The sequence below is a fragment of the Labrus bergylta genome, chromosome 10 (genome assembly GCF_963930695.1).
Source record: "Labrus bergylta chromosome 10, fLabBer1.1, whole genome shotgun sequence".
In the NCBI taxonomy this organism is placed as follows: Eukaryota; Metazoa; Chordata; class Actinopteri; order Labriformes; family Labridae; genus Labrus; species Labrus bergylta.
This window is the reverse complement of record NC_089204.1, coordinates 24104407-24126169: the sequence shown is the minus strand read 5'-3', so window position 1 is coordinate 24126169 and position 21763 is coordinate 24104407. Positions and strand designations below refer to the sequence as shown.

Here is a 21763-nt window from a genome sequence, read left to right as displayed (position 1 = left end):
GAGCTGTTAACACAACTTTGAGTGTTAAAAACAGTTGACACACAACTTCTAAGGGAAACATTTTGCTGAGTGACTAATGCTAATACAGTTATCGTCCTCCTGTTTTGAGTTAGGCAGTGAAGTAGTGATTAGTTGAAGTTTTTAGACTATAACACATACCCTCCCGGTGAAATCTGACCAATCAGAAGTGCTACACACTTATTTTGATGTGTGACTTAAAGATTATGAGTTTATGAAATCCTACAGCAAATAAACACTCTTCAGTATCAGAGACGTTTTGATAAGGACAGATATCTGCTAATACAAGGATCGCATAGGGATTCTGATTGTCACAGGAAAACAATTTCTACCTTCGTCCCCATGTTGAACAAAGAAGCTTTGATTTGATTAGTTACAGACGCTAATATTTGGTATATTTGAGAATTTAAAAAATGCTCCTTTTAAATGTTTAACTTCAGTGTTTCGTTTGGCAAAGCAGTTTTCGTTTAGAGTTCACAGAGATGACAACAGAGCTGTTGTCCATTTTTTCATCACTTGGCAACCAAACATTACTCTAGATAAACTTCACCTTCACTATGTATCTGCTCTGAGTAATTAAGCACAGATTTTGCAACATGTTCCCCATACAAGCTCAAAAGGTTTTATGTTTTATGTTTAACGCATAGACTAAATAGATGGACAACATGCCAGCATTTCCAAAAGTGAAGCTAAAATATTTTGAGCTTTTTCCCCGACTGACTGTCCACAGTAGAGGTGATAAAGCCAACCTTCTCAATGTTAATATCAGATATCTATTATATCCTCAGTAAATAGATTGCTGAGTAATGCCTTTCTAAAAACAGAGTGGAGTCAAATTCCCTCTGGGCTTGTTGTTTTCAGCGTTGTGTTCATATGGGACGGGATGGCGCTTCACTCAGCTGGGGTTTAAAATACTTAAAATATATAAGAACAGAATCACAGCAGAGCACCAGATTAATAGAGTAGAGGAGTTAAAGTGAGTGTAAGTGTAACACATACGAACAAGAGTGTCATTGAACGTTCCTCAACAATGTATCTGCTTCAAACCAACATATCCATTCTGAAGTGGACCGTACCAACTTGAGGGATATTTGCTGTTTTAGTCTACTTAGCAACTCTGGCCCCGAATGAAATCACAGTGCGTAGTATGAAGGTGCCTGTCATGTGGAGTATTTTGGCTTAACTTCTGTAAAAAAAAAAGGAGGAAGTGGAGACGTGTTGTCCATTTTTGTACAGTGGATAGAACACAGCCTATTTTACTTCAACCTATCGGCCAATGGTCATTGACCCTAACCCTAACCCTTTTTTCACCTGATGTAAAGTCACATGAATTTAGGACTGAATAACTAGATTCAGTAAATATGTGAGCATGTTTGAGCCCTACCAGCTTACTTACTTACTCTCTACAGTTACATACTTCAGGCTGATAAAATGACTTTGTCCTATTCTGAATTTTCCAAAAAATGTGTTTAATAAACCGGGAAGACGAAGCATATACCTCATAAATTGAACATTGTAAAAAAAAAAAGAAAAAAGACAGCTGCCTCCAGTTAAAATAATTCTCTTTCAAACCAGCTTCATCAGACACTTTATTCATGTCTCGACGACAGTTGAAGCTCGACTCCCCAGGCTTTGAATAGTAATCAGCTTTGAGAAATAATACATGAGTCAATTAATATGTAAATAATCGGATGCAAACACATAAATAACATCAAGATAAGATATAAATTCTTCTCTCTCAGCAGCACAACCGAGGGATTTCGTTGATGAGGGGGGTTCGCTTCTCGTCATCTGGTGCTCGCTTTGTTTACACAAACATCATGCAGCATTAAACATCAATGCAGTCTTAGTCTCCTTCAAGCCAGACCAGCTCAGAGCAACACGAAAAGGCTGGTGCCAGAACTCTACATTTCACTTTACACTTCAGGAAGACATATCGCACAATGACTAATCTTTCACTTGTAACAGTTTCACATACAACCGGGAAACACTGTCGACTGAACAAACTTTCTGCACTTTCAAATACAGTTCATGATAAATATTTGACATTGTCGCACTGATATGGACTACATATTATCACTTGTAAGTGGTGATTCATATATCTCTGCTTCTCCTCCAAAGATGTGTTGGCACAGAGGTTATCTTGACAGTGAGCATGATGGAGGATCAAAGACCCAAAGCTGAATCTGCTCCTTGATAATGTAGTCCTATCTCAATGCTAATCTTTTGATAAAAATACATTTATTACTATGTCCTAGTCTTTGTTCCCTTGTCTTTGTATATCGAAAGAACAGGCTACATTAACGCCTCACAATACCCCTCACAGTGCTTCTTTTTCTTTTCAGTCTTAAAGGATCAGTTCAGTTTTACATGCCATTGTAACATGTCCAATGAAAGTTTAACTGAAGGAGGGCGGTGGTAGCCTAGTTGTTAGTATACTAGCCCTATGTACAGAGGCTATGTACTTGTGTTTGAATACAGGCATTAAAGTCCAAAGTTAAACCTTTAAAAGTTTAACTGGAGGTGTTATTTACGCTAATTAATAAGTAATTTATCTCAACTCCAATGTTTTGATTGCAAGGTGATATTTATCTACTTTTAATGGACCAAAAGGCTAAAGCAACGCTAGCAACTATGTCAGGTTTATCAGTGGTGCTTTGAGCAAAACGCTAAGGTTAGCATGATAACATTTTAAAAAAGACCAACCCATCCTGCTAATGTTGAGCTGATAAAATCTAATTTAATCAAATTAGAATCAGGTGGTTTAAACCTCTTTCCAACATGGACATCTGCACCAATTCTCATATCAGTACATCCAGAAATGTAAATATTTTGAGTTCGGTAAGCAACGAGCACCAACCACACGACCAATGTTAGCAACACTTTAGCTGCTAGAACAACTAAATATGTGAACTTATCCTTTAAGACTTTTCACCCTTGTATTTGGCACATTTTGATCGTTCCCCTGAGTGTTATCATAATTACCTTCGACATTAATCATCTATCAAACTCCACAATAATAACTCCACATATTGTTATTATTATTAACAATATCTACATCACCAATACTTCAAACTATTTTGGACAAAGACAAAAAATGTCTTCATTTTACAGATAACACTACACAGCAGTTTAACGCTGTACAATCTGCTTTTATAGCTGCTCCATCACTGGATGCCCAAATCAGAGAGGTTATGAAAATATTAAAAATTGGGTTTAAGAAATAGTTTTGAGCAACAGTGATGTTTGGAATAAAATAGCATTATGGCATTTCCCCCGCAACTTCTTTACACCCCACACACTCAGCATGGATATAATCATAGATAAGCATGTACAATACTGCTCTTCTCCTTTACATTTCATACATACTCATTGTTTATTTCTTTATACATTGTCCAATGAGCTCCGTTGTTTGCTTATTGGCAGTGTTGAGAGTCATATTTAGAGTCAATTTTGCAGTCCATCAGCCCCAGGTTGGGTATCCATTCCACTGGGATGAAACATGAAGGCATCAAAAAGCACAGGAGGCCGAACACAAGCACAACTGAACTCAACTTCTGTGGGGAAAAAGTCTCTGTTGGTTCATCCAGGAAGTAAAGTGTCATGATGAAAATAAACTATCCCCTACACTGAAGAGATTCTTCAATGTCTTCCCAGTAAGTAGTTTAACTCCAAAATGACACGCTCTGGTCAAAGTACAAAACGCTGGTTGGAGGGGTCTCTGTTGTAGGTTTTGCTAAGTGGCTTAAGTAGAGGTAAACGACTACACTGTCAGAAGGAACAAAGACTTTATGGTATGAGGGAGTAAACAGGAAATAAAACTCAAAATGGTAAAATAACATAACGAAGGGAAATATGGCAACAGAAATAGAACATGCAGACACTGAGGCAGGGCTCAAGTGTTTTCAGGAGGTCTTGTCTTTTGTAAGACAACGTGTGGGTGTGCTGTCTACCGGCATCAACATTTTTGTCACATAATGATCATCTTTTGTTTCGTCAGCCTCCACACACACACACACACACACACACACGCACACACACTGTTAGCAGTGATTCCCCACAAAGACAGAAATGCTCCTCAGGCTAGTCTGTCTTGGGTGTATTGAAGATGTTTGTCTGGAAAATGTGCCTGCTGAATAGTGATGTAGTGTGAAAAATTAATGTCATATAAATATATTAATTTCATGTTTTCTTTAGACTAATTCCTTTTGAGATTGTCTCTTGGGAATGCAGAACTTCCTCAGTCTGACCCTAGAGGGAGCTATAACTGTGCTCCACTGACACAATGACAAACTGCCCAAATTACATTTCAGAATGAAGGATGGCACTAATTAAAAGACACACTCTTTGATTCTTATTTTTGTTGTGTTTATGTGAAAAACACTCTCTTCTAAATACCTAATTTTGATTATTTATTGTTTTTTAATCAAACAAAAAACAATTTAAAAACCTGCATCTGCATGAGAGCCAAGACAGCTTGACTATTTGAGGTTCAGGTTCAATAAACTTTATGTGGACAGCTTCTCCTGCACATACCTGTCATTAACACCCATACTGGATAACATACATCAAACAGCTGCAGAGATAACAACCCACACTGTTTCAGTTTCTCAGGAAAAAAACATGTCAGTGTTCAGATCTCTTTAAGCACACTGATCTGTACACGTTGACGTCTCCCTAATGATCAGCAGACTTTCATCTCTCACTAGATAGGACTAGTGACTGATGGCACTGACGCACGACACACATGTCCTCAAAACCAGGCCAACTGGCCTGCTCTTACAAATCCTGGGTTATTTTGTGTTCCCAACTAGATGAGACCACAGAAAATATTGTCGGGCTTGGTTGAGTCCATCTCTGTGTCTGCCAGAATGTGTGTGTGTGTGTGTGTGTGTGTGTGTGTGTGTTTGTTTGTGTTTGTGAAGGAGAGCATGGCCAATGGCCACTGGGGTGTACGTGTGTGTATCGAAAACCTTGCATAAGTATTCACCCCCTTGAACTTTTCCATTTGTTTATGCTTGTAAATTTTATCTGAAGATGTTTTTTTACGGATTTGCCTTTTTGAGAACTAGTCTCCCTTGTCTTTATAATATAGATACATAATGTTTTGCTATCACCAGTTTTTTTCTGTCTTCAGCCTTTAAATGAGATGTTTGTACATTTTGTACTTATGCATGGTCTGCTTGTATTTGAAAGTCTATGTGGCATTAACTGTATCTTCAAAATGATTCAAGAATAAAAAGAGGTACCACTTGAGTGGTCTGATATGAAATCTTTACAAAGATCAAGTGCAAAGGACTGCTTTTAGGTTAACTTGTGCATCTAACAGTCAGTCAGCTGTAAACCATAGACTGTAAATATTAATGGACGAAGCCAGAGTGACGTCACCCATCTGTTACTGCAGGGGGCTTTGTAGTCCCATCGATTGCGGTCACAGTGCTGACTCACTAACTTCAGTCAACTAAACGAAGATCTAAGAGCAGGAGCTGAGGCAGGTTTGACAAATTGACACACCGCGCCAGCCTGTCATCAGGTCAGCTACACGCCTTATTGTGAATAATGCTTATCCTTAGAAGTTATTTTAAAATGCACAATGTGTGCCGATCAAGACATGAGCTAATCAGACCTATTTTGTTTTTTGTACCAGGCTGTAAACATGATAGTTTGTGCTGTAAAAATGTTAATCTAATGTATTTTTCATCCATAGTGCAAAATATAAAGATATGTACCTTAATGTTTTGTTGCTTCTACCATCATTTTTTGGTTTTGTTTTGTTTTGGATGAATGTCAAAATTCTAATCAAACTGTGCTTTTATGCTCTGGTGAAGTTGCTGTTTATAACACTTCACCAACAAAGCCATTGAATTGACTTGAATGGAAAGAGAGAGAGAGAGAAAAGAGAGCGCATAGGAGCGTTGTGACCTACAGCTGTGATGTGGATCACCAGCATCAACTGCTGTGAATGAGAAGAATAAACAATTCAAGGTGCTCTCTGTTAGCCGTTTGATACTGAAGCCAAATGCATGTGAACAGAGCGTAGAACCGTATGGTCCCACTGCGGGCCCAATTTGCCAGCATTCAGAGCAGGTTGACCTCAACCACCTGACATGAATGCAATCATTCAGCGAGACCGGAGAACATTCTGTCTCCCGGGAGGCTGGTACTTTTCCTCCTTCTACATTTCAGAGCTGCTGCACAGACTTAAGGCTGCCTCAGTAGATACACATAGTGACAGTGACCTCCGTGAAAACAATCAAGCATTGATGTCCAGTTAAATTAAGCTTAAGCCAGCTGAATCAGCTTTAAGACAGAGGTGGTGTGAGTCATGGAAACGGACGTGATGAAAAATGAATGGAACAATTGGAACAACAGAGATGATGATGAATATCTGTTGGATAGTGAAGGATATTCCCTCATAGACACTCTTGATGTTGGCTTGTATATTTGTCTAGCGCTTGTGTTTGGGGGTTCTGTTGCACTTGTGTTTAATCCAGTGTGTTTGTGTAAGCCAGCTCCTGTTCTCAGGTGGCAGGGAGAGTGTGAATGCTGTAGATCACCTCCACGCCTTGTTCTCGCCACTCGTCTTAGAACCTCGTGCTCTCATGTTTCAGCATGCGGATGTTGGTGAGTGTCCCGCTGCCCCTGTGGTGGTACCCGTAAGCCTGGCGCTGCCCCTCCAGTCACCGAGCGCTGCCTGCCGACGACATGGTGCTGCTGGGACTGGAGCTGCCCGAGCCCCGGTCCTCAAACAGACTGATCTCTAGCTGCAGACACACAGAGAGTCAAGGACCATAATGACAGAGATAGTTTTAAAACACAGGATGTAGAAAGTGCTCCAACTTTCAAAACTCATTTTTCATCCCACAGTTTTGTGTCCGCAGCGTTTGGCCGAACATCCACCTCATGAGCTTTTATGTACTTGGAGAGATCAGTGAATGGCTTCAATATTTTCTCCTTCTCCTCCTGGTATCCTGTTGCTCCCTCAGTTGATACTGCTTATTTCTCAGCTCGTACTCATCTCTAAGGAGCTCCAATTGCAAAAAAATCTTGTTTCGGCTGTGATTAAATCAAACATGTTAATTAAAAAAACAGTTGTAGCATCTGGAACAGCTCATGAAAGGGTTAAAATATGTCCCAATGCTTAAAATAAAAAAATAGTCTGGGACAGGAAAATAAAGTCATTCCATGTACTTGTTTACAAACGTGAGGTCCCAATGGCCAAAGCATTTTATACATATTCAAGTAATGGAAATGCCCAACATGTGTTGTCCGGTATGGTCGAGTATGCCAGCCTATGCACCGTTCAGGTAATGCATTAACCCCCAGAGAATGTCCAATACAGCAACCTTCACAGCTCGTTAACTTGAATATATTGTTGCTGCCACTGGCAACTACGTTTCAGAGTTACCAGGAGTTGTTTACAATTTACAAAAGCAAGTAACTATGCGACTGTGTCAGCAGAGTTTAATGTTAGATAGAGGAAGCAAAAAGTAAATCATTTGAAAATCCTTGACAACAAAACAAAAAGGTTTTAAACAACACTGGTAGCAAATGCATCCCAGTAATACAGCATTACTAGGATGCAAATAAAAAAATATGTATCTTTTTAACTGCACAGGTACTAGGCTAGTAATCTGAATTTGGAAACACGCAGGTTAATGTATTACATTCAGTCCCAAGAAGAATAAAATGGTGTCAGAGCATCTCTGCACAGGAATTCCTTTATTGGATTCTGAAAAATAAAACTGTTCTTGTGATCCGAGACTGAGGGATCATGCCAATAAGGGAACACTGATAGAAGTAAGACACATGCTTTCATTGCTCTTCAGGAGAAACACGCCTCTACTCGTCTTCACAAACAGAGACCACATTGTGAAGCACTGTGCTGACTAATACGTGTTGGAAATTGGTTCGCCCTGTGACTTGGAGCCAGCTCTTACAGTCAGCTTGGGCCAGGCCTGTGTGATGGTCTACTGGACACACACTCTCTCCCATGAGGATCCTTTGCTGGCAATATGAAAATTTAGCAACTCAACTTTGAAGTAAAATAGGATAAGTGATCTCAAGAGTAACAGATGTTGAAATTGATTGTGATACATCACCCAGTTTTGGAATGATGAAACAGAGCACATAGCTTTAGCAACATAAACACATTTGAAGCACAAACACCTTGGGCTGATGATTCATCACATCACTCTGTTTCTTTCACCTCTCTTCTAAGAGGACATTTGACAAAGCATGCATGCTTTTTTCAGCCTTGCCCTGCTTCAAGTTCAAGATTTCTCTAGGGAACAGCAGTTGGGCAATGAACAGCTCCTCTGCAGCAGCTGGCGTTTGGGTTCCTTCATTCATTCAAGGACACCTTAAAGGTATTGTGTGAGCGGCAGGAGGTGTTTCTTGTTCATTAATTCAACACAGATGTTTCTCAGTGAAAACAACCCTAACTTGGAGCTCAGACTAATGAAGTCTAAAATCTAAAAACTCTTAACTACTGGTTCCATCTACTGTACATGTCTGAGCCTCATTTTCCTATTAATTAATTCAAACTTGAACAGAGAGAACAGCAGATTAGTGAAGGATACGACCCTCATTCCTCGCTCTACAGGGTCCGTGAGCAGCAGACCTCTGGGAGCGTAGATCTTCTCGTTCTGCTCCTGTATGTAGCTGGATATCTTCTTCAGCACCTGGAAGAAATCAGGGAAGATGAAGAAGGGTTAAAAAAGACAAATATACAATGGGAGATCTTGAAGTTTTCAGTAGAACCATTATTGGGGGCATGCTGAAAACCTCAAAAACACTCGCAGAACACGCAGTACAGTATAAGTAATATCAACAGACATTCTGAATGGGAATCCATTATCTGCATATTACTTTCCAAAGTGCAGGTTACACTGAACATAAACCTACAAGAGGGTAAAGATTGGCATAACATCCTCCTGGTGGAAAAACTGAAAAATGGAAGAAATAATTTGTGGTCTTTTGTGCATAGTTAGCATGCGGCATGTGATACATATTCTTTTCTAGTCATTGCACGTCTTTGTTTTTCCTGAACATTACAGTCTAAACTCAAAGTAATTCCATTATACTGTAAGTACGGCAGTTATTTTTATACATAGCTCCAAGCCACTCATGTCAAGCAAAGCTGTATGAATTGAATTACTAGAATTGACGAGCCGTAGCTTTTCTCTTTTTGAAGTTTTCCATTTAGAGGCTTTAGTTCCTAATTCCAAACATGGCTGTCTCAGGCTAAATGTCATGCCTTGGTTAACTGTCTGGGCCATTTAGTAACCCTCTAAAAAGTGAGGTGGACAGTTTCTTTAGACTGTTTTAGTAAAGAATCTATTTTCAGTCTAGCAAGTGAGAATTTCTTCAACTGTGCAAAAAACAGACCACAGAGCTGCAGTGGAGTGAAGCTGAGCCCCAAGTTTAGACTCCACTTTTGCAAATAAATTCAGTAAGCATTACAACTCCACACGCAGTTTACCCTGGAGATTTGGAGTGTTTATTCAAACTCAAGCACTGTGATGTTGTCCCAGGTTGCAGCTGATAGCAACCAAATGACTGCTGACTGATGGACGGTGATGCTAAATGGTTAGATGTTAGTCACAGTGGCATCATTAGAGCAGCTTATTTAGCCTCAGCTATGCCTCTGTGGACACATACAGTACCGCTGTGCCATGCCTCTCCTAGACTCTGCCTAACCGTGTCAATCAGCTAAACCACGCTCCACTGGGACTCATGTACACTGAGGGAGCTGTCAGCACTCTGAGGAAGGAGGAGAAATCCTTTGCATATCTGCGTGTCTGAGCTGGAATAACACAGTTTTATCACTTCAGACTGAAAATAACAGCCTGGATTAGAATTAATAATTTACATTGTAATGTATATTAAACCAAAATATTCTGATTTTTAACTGGTTATGAGAATGGCTTAATCTAATATTAATGTTTATATGACTTATGGAAGCAAAATAGACCATCAGAAGTGTGTCAGTTACTATATAGTTACTTTTGGGAGGTTCATAGCCTGCAGATCAAAAGAACCTCTCTCCACCAAAATGGATAAGACAGGATGAGCAAAGAGGTAAGAAATAACTGCTTAAGTCACCACAAAATGAAAGTTCCTCAATTCTGCTTGAACAAAAAGTCTTTCAAAGTCAGCTTTGTTCTTATTTTTGTGGGTTTGGCATTTGAGGACGCAGGGAAATTACTAAAATGCAGTCTTAATGGGTAAGCTTCACGAGCTGTTGCTATTTGCAATTAAGATCCAAAAATAAAGGTCATTAGGACAAAGACCTATCACAACCGAAGTAATCTAAACTATCTGTAAATACCTACAGATTATTTAATATCCATTAATTCTCTTATTTTTCTACTTCAGTGCATTTGTGGTCTTTGTCTTATCGACTCTGTTGTATTGGGTTTTTTCCTATTTAGGCATTTATTTTTTATTTTAATTGCACGAAGCAGTTAAAGGAGTTTTTTGCACAATGACAAAAAATACTTTATTTTCCTGTCACACTTTTTTACAGACTACTATCTTGAGCAACACGGCACAAATATCTACATAAAAAGGGTTTAGTTATAAGCAGCAGTTAATTTTTTTGTAGCATGCTGTGTCAGGGGTAAAACAACTTTTTCATGAATTCCTAAACTTTTCCATTCAACATGAAAAAGCTCACATCCTCTTCTTAAAGTTAACTTAAGGTCAGTTCAGCACTTTCTGCCTTCAGAGATAAGAAAACAACAGAGAGTGAGCAACACACAGAGAAGCACTCCTCCAGGAGGTCAAAGGCCTGTTACAGCTGCAGGCACAGCTGCTCATATAGTGACCCCTGCAAGCAGAGACTAAACCACAGAAGAATACTTCTTTCTATCTCCCATTGTAAGAGGAAGAAACAACTTTTGAAATACACTGTCTGGATAATGTTACTATCAATCATGAGGTCCCTCTGTGTAAAACAATGTAAAAAGCCATCAATGGGCAGTGGTTAGCTTAATTGTGCTGCTTTAAATCAGTCAGATCTATGTCAAGTAAGCAGAATACAATCAGTACTTGGCTTGGAATAATGACAGTGTATGCACTAATTCCTCTACACAAAACATAACTGTGTCTTTTGTTGAAAACTCCATCAAAGGCAACCAAATATCAAGGAACAGAGTCACAGAGCCCAGTCCTGACTAATGGGGTTATTGTTGTGCAGTGAAAAGGCCAACCGTTTCGCTGCTAGCCAGCTCTCAGGGCAGCTCAATCCTCTTCAGCGTAACAATATGACAGTCAAGTACACAAGCTGTTTCTCTGTTGTGTTGATATATGTGTGTGTGTGTGTGTTGGCTTTGTGAGTGTGTCAGTGTATCGCCTAAGAAGCTAAGGTGTCACAGTCTGTTTCACATGCATGTCACAGGATTCTTTTCCTCTGCTAGAGTGAAATTTAAAGGGGAATATGCGTGCATATGTATGTTCGAGAAAGTCCCATATGTGGAGTCACATTCTTGTGAATAATTGAAGGAGGAAATAGATGGAGGGCACATACTATTGCATGAGGGAAGCTTTCTGAATGCTTTGTGCACATGAATCTGTTCTGACATGCTGGGAGCAATCAGTGTCCTTTGATGGGGTGAGATATAAGCATCAAGGATTTGGGTGCTCCACTGAATCCGCACACAGGTCCATGCTCACTGGCGTGTGGAAACAGCATCGACTTGGGTGGGTATATTTGATTATTGTCGGTAATAATGTGATTCAGCCAAGATGTGAGTAAGTTAAACATGTAAATAAACAGCTCTCCTGTGGGGCTGATAGCATCTGAAAGTCTCAACAGAGCAGCACCCAGCTGACAGGGAGATGAAAGGAACTTCAGATTGGGACATTTCTGCATGGCATCAACACAGCAAAAAATCCTTTTTGTGCTTCTTGATAAAGCTTCCAGTCCCTCTGTGGCGCTTTGATTAAGAAATGTTTGCAAAATGCAACAAGACCAAAGAGATGAATGTCGTGGGTGACAGAGATCAGAACAATGAGGCATGCTGGGACTTCACGCTACACTCGAGTTTATTCTAAAACACCGGCAGGTACTTCTGTAGTCACAAGGGAAATAATCAAACTTACTGTGTGTGCTTCTGTGTATGTGATTGTGTTGTGTATGCCTGTGTACTTGTTCAATCCTGCAACAAAGCTAGCAGAGGTTGAACCACCTGCTCTTTCTCAACATGGACATCTTTGTTGCGCTTTAGGCAAATGTGGTGTTAAGAGTTGGCGTGCCAAGCTTCGACCAACGCTGCACAGGTGTGGGCTTTTGAGGTGTTTCAGAATTGGATTTTATCTTCTTTCTTTTTTGCTAAGCTGCCCTGTGTGAGAGGTCAGCTTAGCCTCAGAGACCCATAGTGTATTACAAAAAAAACAACTGAATATATATGTGGATGAGCGAACCTGCTTCATTAAACATTGAAAAATATGCTCCTAAAAAAGTTCTTGGTGGTTATTGGAGTTTCTGAAAAGCAGCTGTAAATGAATACTAACTGAGCTGAAACTCAAATTGCATGTAGGTTTCACAGCTGTTTGTCGTTTGTATTAGTTTTGTGAAAGCTGCATACTTAATATAAGCAATAATAAACATTATAAACATAATCCCAGAGACCCTGACCACCAAAAAGATACACAAAAAATGATAACTGTATATCATTTTCTATTTTATGGTTAGGGGTTTGTAGGGTGAAATATTGTGTTTGTAAGTTAATTAACTGAGCTTTAGCAGAGCTACACTTAACGGAGAACAACATTAACACGACAGGGAGTTTCAGTATTTACAGCGACTGCTTTCAGTATTAATGAGAGCCTCATTCTTTTAATCATCTTGGATTTAAGACAAGTGATTCGTCAGTTTTAAAAAACCTTTAAACAGGCAGACCTATCATAGTGGAAATGCAGTAAACACTGACACCTGCTCTGACAGAATGAGGAGGCGGTGCTGTTTGGTCAGTGCGCATAAAGGTCTGCCTGGCTGTGCTAAACATCAGATTTTAAGATGCAAAAGACCAGGACTCAGTGTGAGCTGTCTGTCACAGCTCACTCTGTTACTACTTCTTCTTAACCGCTATCGCGACTGGTAGGTTGAGCTATCGGTGCTATCATGGTTACCCTGTGTATGAATTACAATCAAACACGTGTGACAGTATTGCAAAAATCAATTATTATATCCATTATACTATCCTCCTCCATTTGTGGTTTACATCCCACACATGAGGTAGTTGTATACAGCTTAAGTTCTCTGGTGTGCTACTGGCATCCTCCAGTCACACACGTCACGTACAGCCTAGTATATTTACGATTACGTTCATGAAGCAGCCAGTCGCATACGGAAAAACAAATGTTAAAAAGTAACTTTGCCTCCAGCCTTAGAATGTGAAAAATGAATAGTGGTAAAATCTAATCTAACTTTAAGAAAGAAGGTAAATGAACATGTTTCCCAGAGTGCTCCACAGGTGGTATATGGCTGTTGTCTGTGAAAGGATGTACAGTAGGTGTGCACAAGTTGATTACCTTCTCATAGCGGGTCTCCATGCAGAGGAAGATGATATACGCTGTTGCACAAGCTAAACATCCCTCCAGGTACGACTGACCTCCGATTTTTTCAGCCTCCACATAGTAAGAGTTCAGCGTCTTCACCGTCTCCTCGAGCAATGTTCGCTCAATCTACTTGCAGACACAAACACACATGTAGAGATATGGAGGCACACACACACACACACACACACACACACACACACACACACACACAAATACACACCATAAGGACTGCAGGAGTGAAAAGAGTTCTGGCATAAGTGTGGGTGCAAGCTGTTCAGCTATAAAACTGCTTGCCAAACATACCAGCTGCATTCTGCTCAACCCGAAATATTCCTACCTTGTCAAACAATCCAGAAACACACCTCACCTGCAGAATATGAGGAAACTTAAAACTAAGATGAAAAATTAGACGAAGGTGTGAAAGAAAAGTGCAGTGGTCTGAAGGCCTGACAGAGACCATTCATCATGAAAAGTAGATTCTTGAAAATATTTATTCTAGTCTGACTCCCTCTCTCTGTGTGTGTGTGTGTGTGTGTGTGTGTGTGTGTGTGTGTGTGTGTGGTCTGTCTGCTTCAGATCCTTAAAAAACTAGAAAATCTAAAGAAAAGAAAACCCCCTACAAACACCTCCACAGATGCCAGAACAGCAAAGTAAAAAGAACAAATTTGCACCTCAAATGAAAAGCACATTCCCCCAGTGTCCATATTAAGTGTGAAAATAAAAGCATTGGGGTTTCTTCTTTGCTCTTTCTTTCTGCAGAGAATAAGCAGAATACATTTAATATGTTATGAATAAAGCTGTGACACTAGTAGAGTTATTCTGCGCTTGTCTGCTGAGTTACTTAGAGGTCATACTGCAAAAGTTTGCCTCAATCTGCATAATGTTTCAGATATTTCTTCATGTGTTCAGCGATAGGAAGTATCTCAGTACATTTACCTGTTATTGCTATTTAGTAGTGTTTCAGGTATGTTTGTCTTGACTAAAGTAATTTAACATAATCATAAGTTTAATTTCAACACATCTAAGGGGAAACTGTTTTATCAAATTCTTTATCACTATGCCAGCCGTCCAAGTATCAAGTGAAATTTTGGATATGACAAAGATCCCTCTGTGCACAGTTACGTTCAGGAACATTACCTTAAGCTTCAGAGACAGGCAGGTTCAATGCCACTCCAGAGGAAGACAGAGTTAGTTTGTTTGTGTGTGAAAGGTGAAATTGAGAGTGAGTATCACTTTCTATATTACTGTCCCATCGATGAGGACATAAGGGATGCATTTTTAGAATAAAAATCTTTCATCAAATTCTTTTGGTGGGATGATTATGAAAAATTGTGGTTGTGCCTGGGTGAAAAGACGGATACATTTCACTCGGTGCTGTCAAAGGAAGAGGCAACGTTTCATGTTCTGAATTGTTGAAACACTGCAAATGAATTTCTGGTGTCTTATAAATCCATGAGGGTTGGGCACTTTGTGTGCGTGACATGTAAATAAAATACAATCAATCAACACATAGAAAAACAATTCCTAGGTGGAGCCGTCAGTGCATATCGCAGAAGACAGAGGTAACATGACAAATACAAAGTAAAACACATATCAAGACAAACTGGAGAAAGATGGATGACATTTTGTACTTTTTCCCCTTCATCTCAGTAAAGACATTGGATCAGTGGCTCTGATTCCTTTTTTTAAATCTAGTTGAGTGAAGGGTGCCTGTGACACCTCTGCATGTGTTAGCACATGAATGACAATGTCCCCGTTTTCAATCATACACCTGCCTTCTTTTACGTCGGATCCCCCCTCAGAGGGATTGTTTGAAGCCATATTGTACCATCACTCTCACTGTGTTAGAGAGTATGAATGTTGTTTTAGGTGATGTGTGATTTTGCTGATAAATAACTCTTTTCTTGTCGTGTATAAGTGACAGGTCTGTATTTGTGCTCACCCTGTTGTCGAGCTCTGAGGGGAACTTGCTCTGGAAGCGGCAGACGGTTCCTTCGCTGTAGTCTCTCTGTATGAACACCTTCGTTACCAGCGATGCATTGTGCCTCAGCTCCTGCAGATTATGGAACTAAGCACAGAAAGGAGGGAAAGCACACAAGTTATATAAATACAAAGTGCACATTTTGTTCTTGCTGGTACAAAATCACAGTATCAAAGTTTTAGCTTTACACAAAATACAGATTATTTTATTTCTTTACACTAAATTCCTGTCCAAGCATTAAGCATCACACTAATTGTTTCTGACAACTTCACTCTCTTTTACACAGATTCTGCCGATATACTGCAAAGTCCAACAGAAGTTTAGGCCTATCTTATAACTACAACATAATATTTTAAAATCTATTTCTTTCCAGATGTATTAAGTCTTGCCAATCCTAGGTTATTTACTTGCCGGACAGTCTTTGTGCAAAAGGGCTACACAGTGAGGGAATTGTACTATATTACTACATCCACAGGAGAACAGTCCTAGTTAGCACCCTCACTTTATTCCTCCTACATCAACAGGCCCAATAGCAGTAATAACGAGCACTTTAAAAGACTCCTCTTCACAGCACTTTGGTGCTGAGTGGTGTGTTTTACACCCAAACAGGCTTCCCCTGAGGAGCAAACAGCGGCAAGCAAGTGGGCCAGTGCAACTTGTCCCCTGCTGATCTAAATTACTCCTCTCAAGAGTACGGCAATTAGAGATGGAGTGGGAGATTAAGACGTGAACAAAAAGGTGGAGGAAAAAAGGCAAGAGAGGCATGAAGCTCCCTTTCACACACTATATGAAAATGTATATTTCACCAAATGTGTTCAGCATCTGGACAGTTGTGATCTTTTCGACTGATATTCACTCAATTTCATTCTTTTGATTTAACTGTGAAGGTTAGTTTGCTACCTGGGTTGCACAATGAATCACAATTTCAATACAATACAGTATAAGCATTTGCTATATACACATCACAAAAGTCTGAACTAAGTTTCTATGAATAAGAAAAAATGTTTTATAAAAACAAACAATGCTTTCCGTCTCAGAATGCATACACTTTAACTATTGGATGGAGGTCACATCGACGATGCTGCGCTCTGTGTTGATGTAGTAGACGAAGCTGAGCTAACCTCAGATGAATTGCTGCCAATTAAGTGGATTCATATGATACATGTTGCAAATACAGGTATCATGTAAACCATGAAGAACAGAAGAAAGAGAGAGAAACTTTGAGGGTTAGCTAATCTAAACTTTTTCACTTTTGGTTTAATTACCTCACTTCATATCGTTATCACAATATGGAATAATGTAATCATGTATTTTTCTCATAAAGTTCAGGCCTACTTGATACTACAGTGTTGTTATTGTGAAAGCAAGCAGAGGTTGTGGTTACCTGGATGTAAAAGCCCAAGTGAGTCATTTTCAAGCAGACATGGTACAGTGCCAGCTTTTCATCTCTATATAGGGTATATCACGCTCAACCAGGAATAGCATCCAAGCTGCTATTTCTGTCAGCTAGAAGCCAAATTCACCTCAGGTACTGGATCTTTCTGTCAAACAGAGCTTTTTATATCCTTCTTCTTGCCTTCTCTGTCTCTCTAACACTCCCCCTCTACTCTCTCGGCGCTATCTTCGGGACATCATGATGAACAACAAGCAGGACTATAAATAGAAGCAATTATCAGCACATGATGGAGCATCTAATCCAAGTAAGAATCAGATGGCTGAGAGTCAGGTTCATTAAGATAATATCAGAGAGAATATGTGGATATACATGCAAGTAAGTGACGCTTCAACATCACAGTAGTATGATCCACAATCTCCCACTTTAAGATCAATACATTACATCTATTTATCTGTCTTAAAAGCAGAAATTCACAGGGGGAATACTTCTTTGGAAGTATGGGTCCTGCGTTCAACTTTTACTTGTGCTCCTGGTTTACTTTAAAAGGCAGATGTAGTCATCAGATGTCCAAAGTAGGAATTTAGTGTGCTGCCAGATGTAAAGCTCGTTGGTCAAGCTTTTGATTTTTGGGGATTTTCATGCTTTGAGGTTTGTTCAAAAGGGGAGGAAGAGAAAAGGGACAAAGTGTGAAAGAAAGTAGAATGGAAAGTACTGAAGATAAAAAGCACTGGAAGTAGAGAAAATAAGGACATATTCAAGCCAGGAAAAAAGGGAAACAAATTAGATAAAGACAGGGGAAAGGAAGAAGGGAATTAGGAAAGAATTATCAAGAAGAAGGAAAATATAAGGAGTCCACTAAAGACAGGGACACGGGAAAATGAAAGAGGAAAAACGAGGAAAGCTGAAGTTAAACTTGATGCAGGAAACATGTTTTCCTGCCAAGAGCCATGCAGGTCAGTGGGGCTTCATGGTGTGCTGTGGTCTGTTATTGACCTAGTGACCTCTGCCTTACATCACTACTGAGCAAAGCAGGCAGAAGTCATGAGTCTGTGAGGCTGCCAGTCAAACAAAGAGTCTATTTATTTTTATCGTATGCATTCTCTGCATACTGTCTGTATTGGATTTGTGAACTTGTTTGGACTTTAAAAACTGACATTTTAACCAGGGTTTGGTTTAAACATCTCAATCAATGCTTCTTTAACATCACAAAATCTTTTTCCTAAACTCTGTCCCTGATCAACCAGGAAGCTTGTACCCCTTTCAAAGGCATTTACAACTTGTTAAAATCCTCCAACAGATACTCTGTTTGATACTAGAGGACGTCATAAAGGATTTCTTTTGTTACGTGTTGTTGATGTTACTGGCAGAGTGTCCTTGTCTGTGTCCATTTGAGCTTCTTAGATAAATGTTTTCTGTTGGCAGAGTGCTGATGTTTACTTTCCTGGGTGGGAGACCAGGGTTCAGATCCAGTCTATCTATTACTGTGTCTAAATATAGCACACAAGCAGACACCAATGTGAAAGTGTCATCGAGATCACATAGGAGTCTATTAAGAAGACCTGCTTACCGTTGAGCTGTCTGACTTCCCTCTTCCCACACATCAGGGGCTTTTAGTTTCTTATATTGTTTTTGCATTATATTTAAACACAGAGATTGAATAAATAAGAGTGAAAATAAGTACGGAAGAAGGACATATCGATGGTAGAGACCAATATAATGGATCAAGTGAAGAAAAGATTGAAACAAATTAACGAAACAGGGAGGCCAAAACACAAACAGTGCCTTGAATAAGTCTCTTTTTTAACAGCATTATAATTTCTGACCAGTGTTAGGACAGTTTGGTTTGATTAACAAACAAAAGCTGTGAATAAAACACATGTTATTGGACTCACAATTATGAATATGAGGGCACTGGTTGCACCTGATGATGTTCACAGCAAATCACTCAAAGCTGTCAATATTTTTAAAATGTGAAAACCAAGTTATATGTCCCAAAACTAAAATTCATGGTGTATTTTGTGTTGGTTCATTACATATTACCCCAAGATGATTTATTTTTTGATTTTGAACACAACAACATAAAGAGAATTTCAGCAAATCTAACTGCAGGAAGATGTTAGAACACATGTAAATAATTTCATCCACTTCTTCGACATAAAGGAATTCAACTTATTCCAAGTTAATTTTCACATTTTAGCATGAAGGATTTCCCTTGAAAATTCCTCTGGTGCAGAAAAACATCTTTAAAAAATATATTTTATCCACAGAAACAGACCAATTTCAGTTTGAACCAGAGCTTTAAGATGTCACATAATGCACCTCGAAGCTGTGTCGTTTCCTACTATCAAAACCTTCCCCCATACCCTATAGTTATTTTCCCCAGCCTGGATCTGTAGGGCTGTGTGACTCTCATTGCCCTGACATGTTTCCTACTTTAGTCACTCCAGCTTAAGGAACACATAACGACAGCATGGGTGAGTGCTGCCAGTGGGCAGATGCTGCAAAGGGCACACAATTACAACACACACTGTAAATGCTCTCAGAGTTACGTTTCAATCTCCTACCTTTTCCTTTCTGTCAGCTCTCTCTTTTCATCTCTTGGTAATAAAACTGGTTTTCTGCCACTGGGAGCAGAGTTAGTCATGCTTGCTGCCAAACTGAGGTACCCAGAGGTCTATAAATCATTGAGATTAGACGGTGTTGACTAAACAGTCAAATTTTCTGACATTTAGATGGAAGATTAGTGACTGTGGAGCCAATGCAGGAAGAAGGAAATTTTCTTTGGATAAAAGTGGTGCGTTGTTTAAAAAGAGAGCTGATCCCATGCCAACCTCTGAGCTTCCACACATTATTCATCAACAGTGTCATTCTCCAGCCCGGGCTAGCCTTAAGACTGAGAGGAGGATCTGGCAGGAGTGGATGTAATGGATCCAGAGAGCAACCATGCAGCACAAACAGTCTGCAGTACGAGCAGGTTACTTGGTCACTTAATATTTGCTGACTATGCATAAAATAAGAATGAGTTGTAATATTAAAGTAGATGGGGAAAGAGAGCGACAGAGAGAGAGAGAGAGAGAGAGCGACAGATGGATAAAACCATGAACAGGAAGCAAACTGTGCAGCTCAAACTCCAATCACTGACGGTTACCAACTGCAGCAGCCTGTCAGCATTAAATATGCCATAGATAATTGATGGACTTGGACATAAAATCTGTGTTGCTTCCACACACTCTACGTTTTTCTGTGCGTGAGCATGGTGTGTTTGTGTGCATGCGTGTGCTCGTGTAATTGATGGGGCTTGGACAGGGACACTGGCAGCTCACCAGAGGAAAATCAGGGCTGCTCTGCCAATGCCTTGCAGGCTCAGGAAGAACAAAAAAAAAAACACACACACTCACAAATCCTGCCTGGCACACTGTCCACTGCACCTTTACCTGCTGCATCATTATGCCGGAATTATAACTTCACTCAATCATAAATTAGATAATTTCAGGTGTATCTGACATCCAAATACACACAGGAATAAACATGTACTGGATACATTCACATCCATGTATGCTTTGCATGTAAGAGAGTCCCACCAAAGTTAAATGCAGCCGCCTTTGATGAGGTAATTATTATGGTAACTAAGGCAGTAATGGCTTTATTATGGTGACATCACCAAGGACACGTAGAGGTGGCATTGAGGAAGACGTGCTGCTGGCCTGAGAGCCATCAGGCATTACTGAGGCTAAAAATACATAAGCAACACTGTTGATGCTGGGGGAACTAGAAACTGCAACTGTGACACAGAATAGTAACAGGAGTTTCTGTTGTTGTCTCAAGGAGCTTGGTGAACTTGGTGCCAATCATGTTAACTACATTTAGTGCAGGCATGACAAGTCCCAGAGAGATTAGTATGGAGTATCAAGCTCATTCAAAATGCAAGGACTAAACCTTGTCAAGCTTATTTAGAAGTATACCATAGGGAAAGAGGGGATGTCCCTGTCCATGGTGCTGACTTCTCCATCACCATCATAACTCTCATTAGTCTCCTGAGCTTAAGAGTGAGTTCGTTTCTACGAGTCTATTTGCCTCACATTTCTTAACAAAACGATGAAAATGAAAATAAAAGAGAAGAAGGGTCTGGAGGTATCGGTCCGCAATAACAGAGCTCATAAACACTGCTGAAAGTAAGTGAAGCTCCTGAATGAAAACACATTTTCTTGTCTAAGAATGAACGTGATGCTCTGTTGCATTTTTAATCGCAGCAATGCCTATTAGACCAATTTAATTGATTTAAGGTAATGTTTAGCATAGCCAGAGTAAGCTATAGATACCGGAGATTCAACAAGCAAGACATTGAGTTTCCAACGCTGCATCTGTCAAGCTGCAGTTCTTTAAAAAAAAAAACAGGTGCACAGTCATGTTTCGGTTCTTGTTGACAGAACGAAGAGGAAAGGCAGCGAAAGGTAAACATTTCTTACCTCTGTCGCCATATTGCAGTAACAGGGTGAAGGATCTGTCCCGTGCTGAAATCGACAACCGTATGCTCGTGCCGTGTGGGACCACGCGACTTCACAGCTTGGCAAGGAAAACTGGAGGCACGAGCGAGCATATGCACGTGCTTGTGCGCGTGCGAGACTGTTACTTGCCTGCTTGCCTGAGCGCGAGCCTGCGAGTGTTATCTCTGAACTGAGAATAGGATATGCTAATTGTTAAGAATTTGATTTTTAATACATTAACCGAGAGTAACTGGCTCTCAGATAAAGTCCTCAAGGTCACTTTGAAGATTCCTTGTCAGGCACAGGTGGAATTACACT

The 21763-nt window shown here is 39.9% G+C and overlaps 1 protein-coding gene across 1 annotated transcript; it reads right to left on the bottom strand.

Annotated features, from left to right (window-relative positions):
• Positions 1–1589: 1589 nt before the first annotated feature.
• On the bottom strand, positions 1590–21561 carry golga7bb (golgin A7 family, member Bb). The gene is made up of 5 exons (XM_020651001.2): positions 21428–21561; positions 15527–15652; positions 13558–13710; positions 8601–8702; positions 1590–6782 (listed from the first exon to the last, which is right to left on the bottom strand). The coding sequence occupies exons 1-5, from the start codon at positions 21437–21439 to the stop codon at positions 6699–6701; spliced, it is 477 nt and encodes a 158-aa protein (XP_020506657.1). The 5' UTR covers positions 21440–21561; the 3' UTR covers positions 1590–6698.
• Positions 21562–21763: the final 202 nt, after the last annotated feature.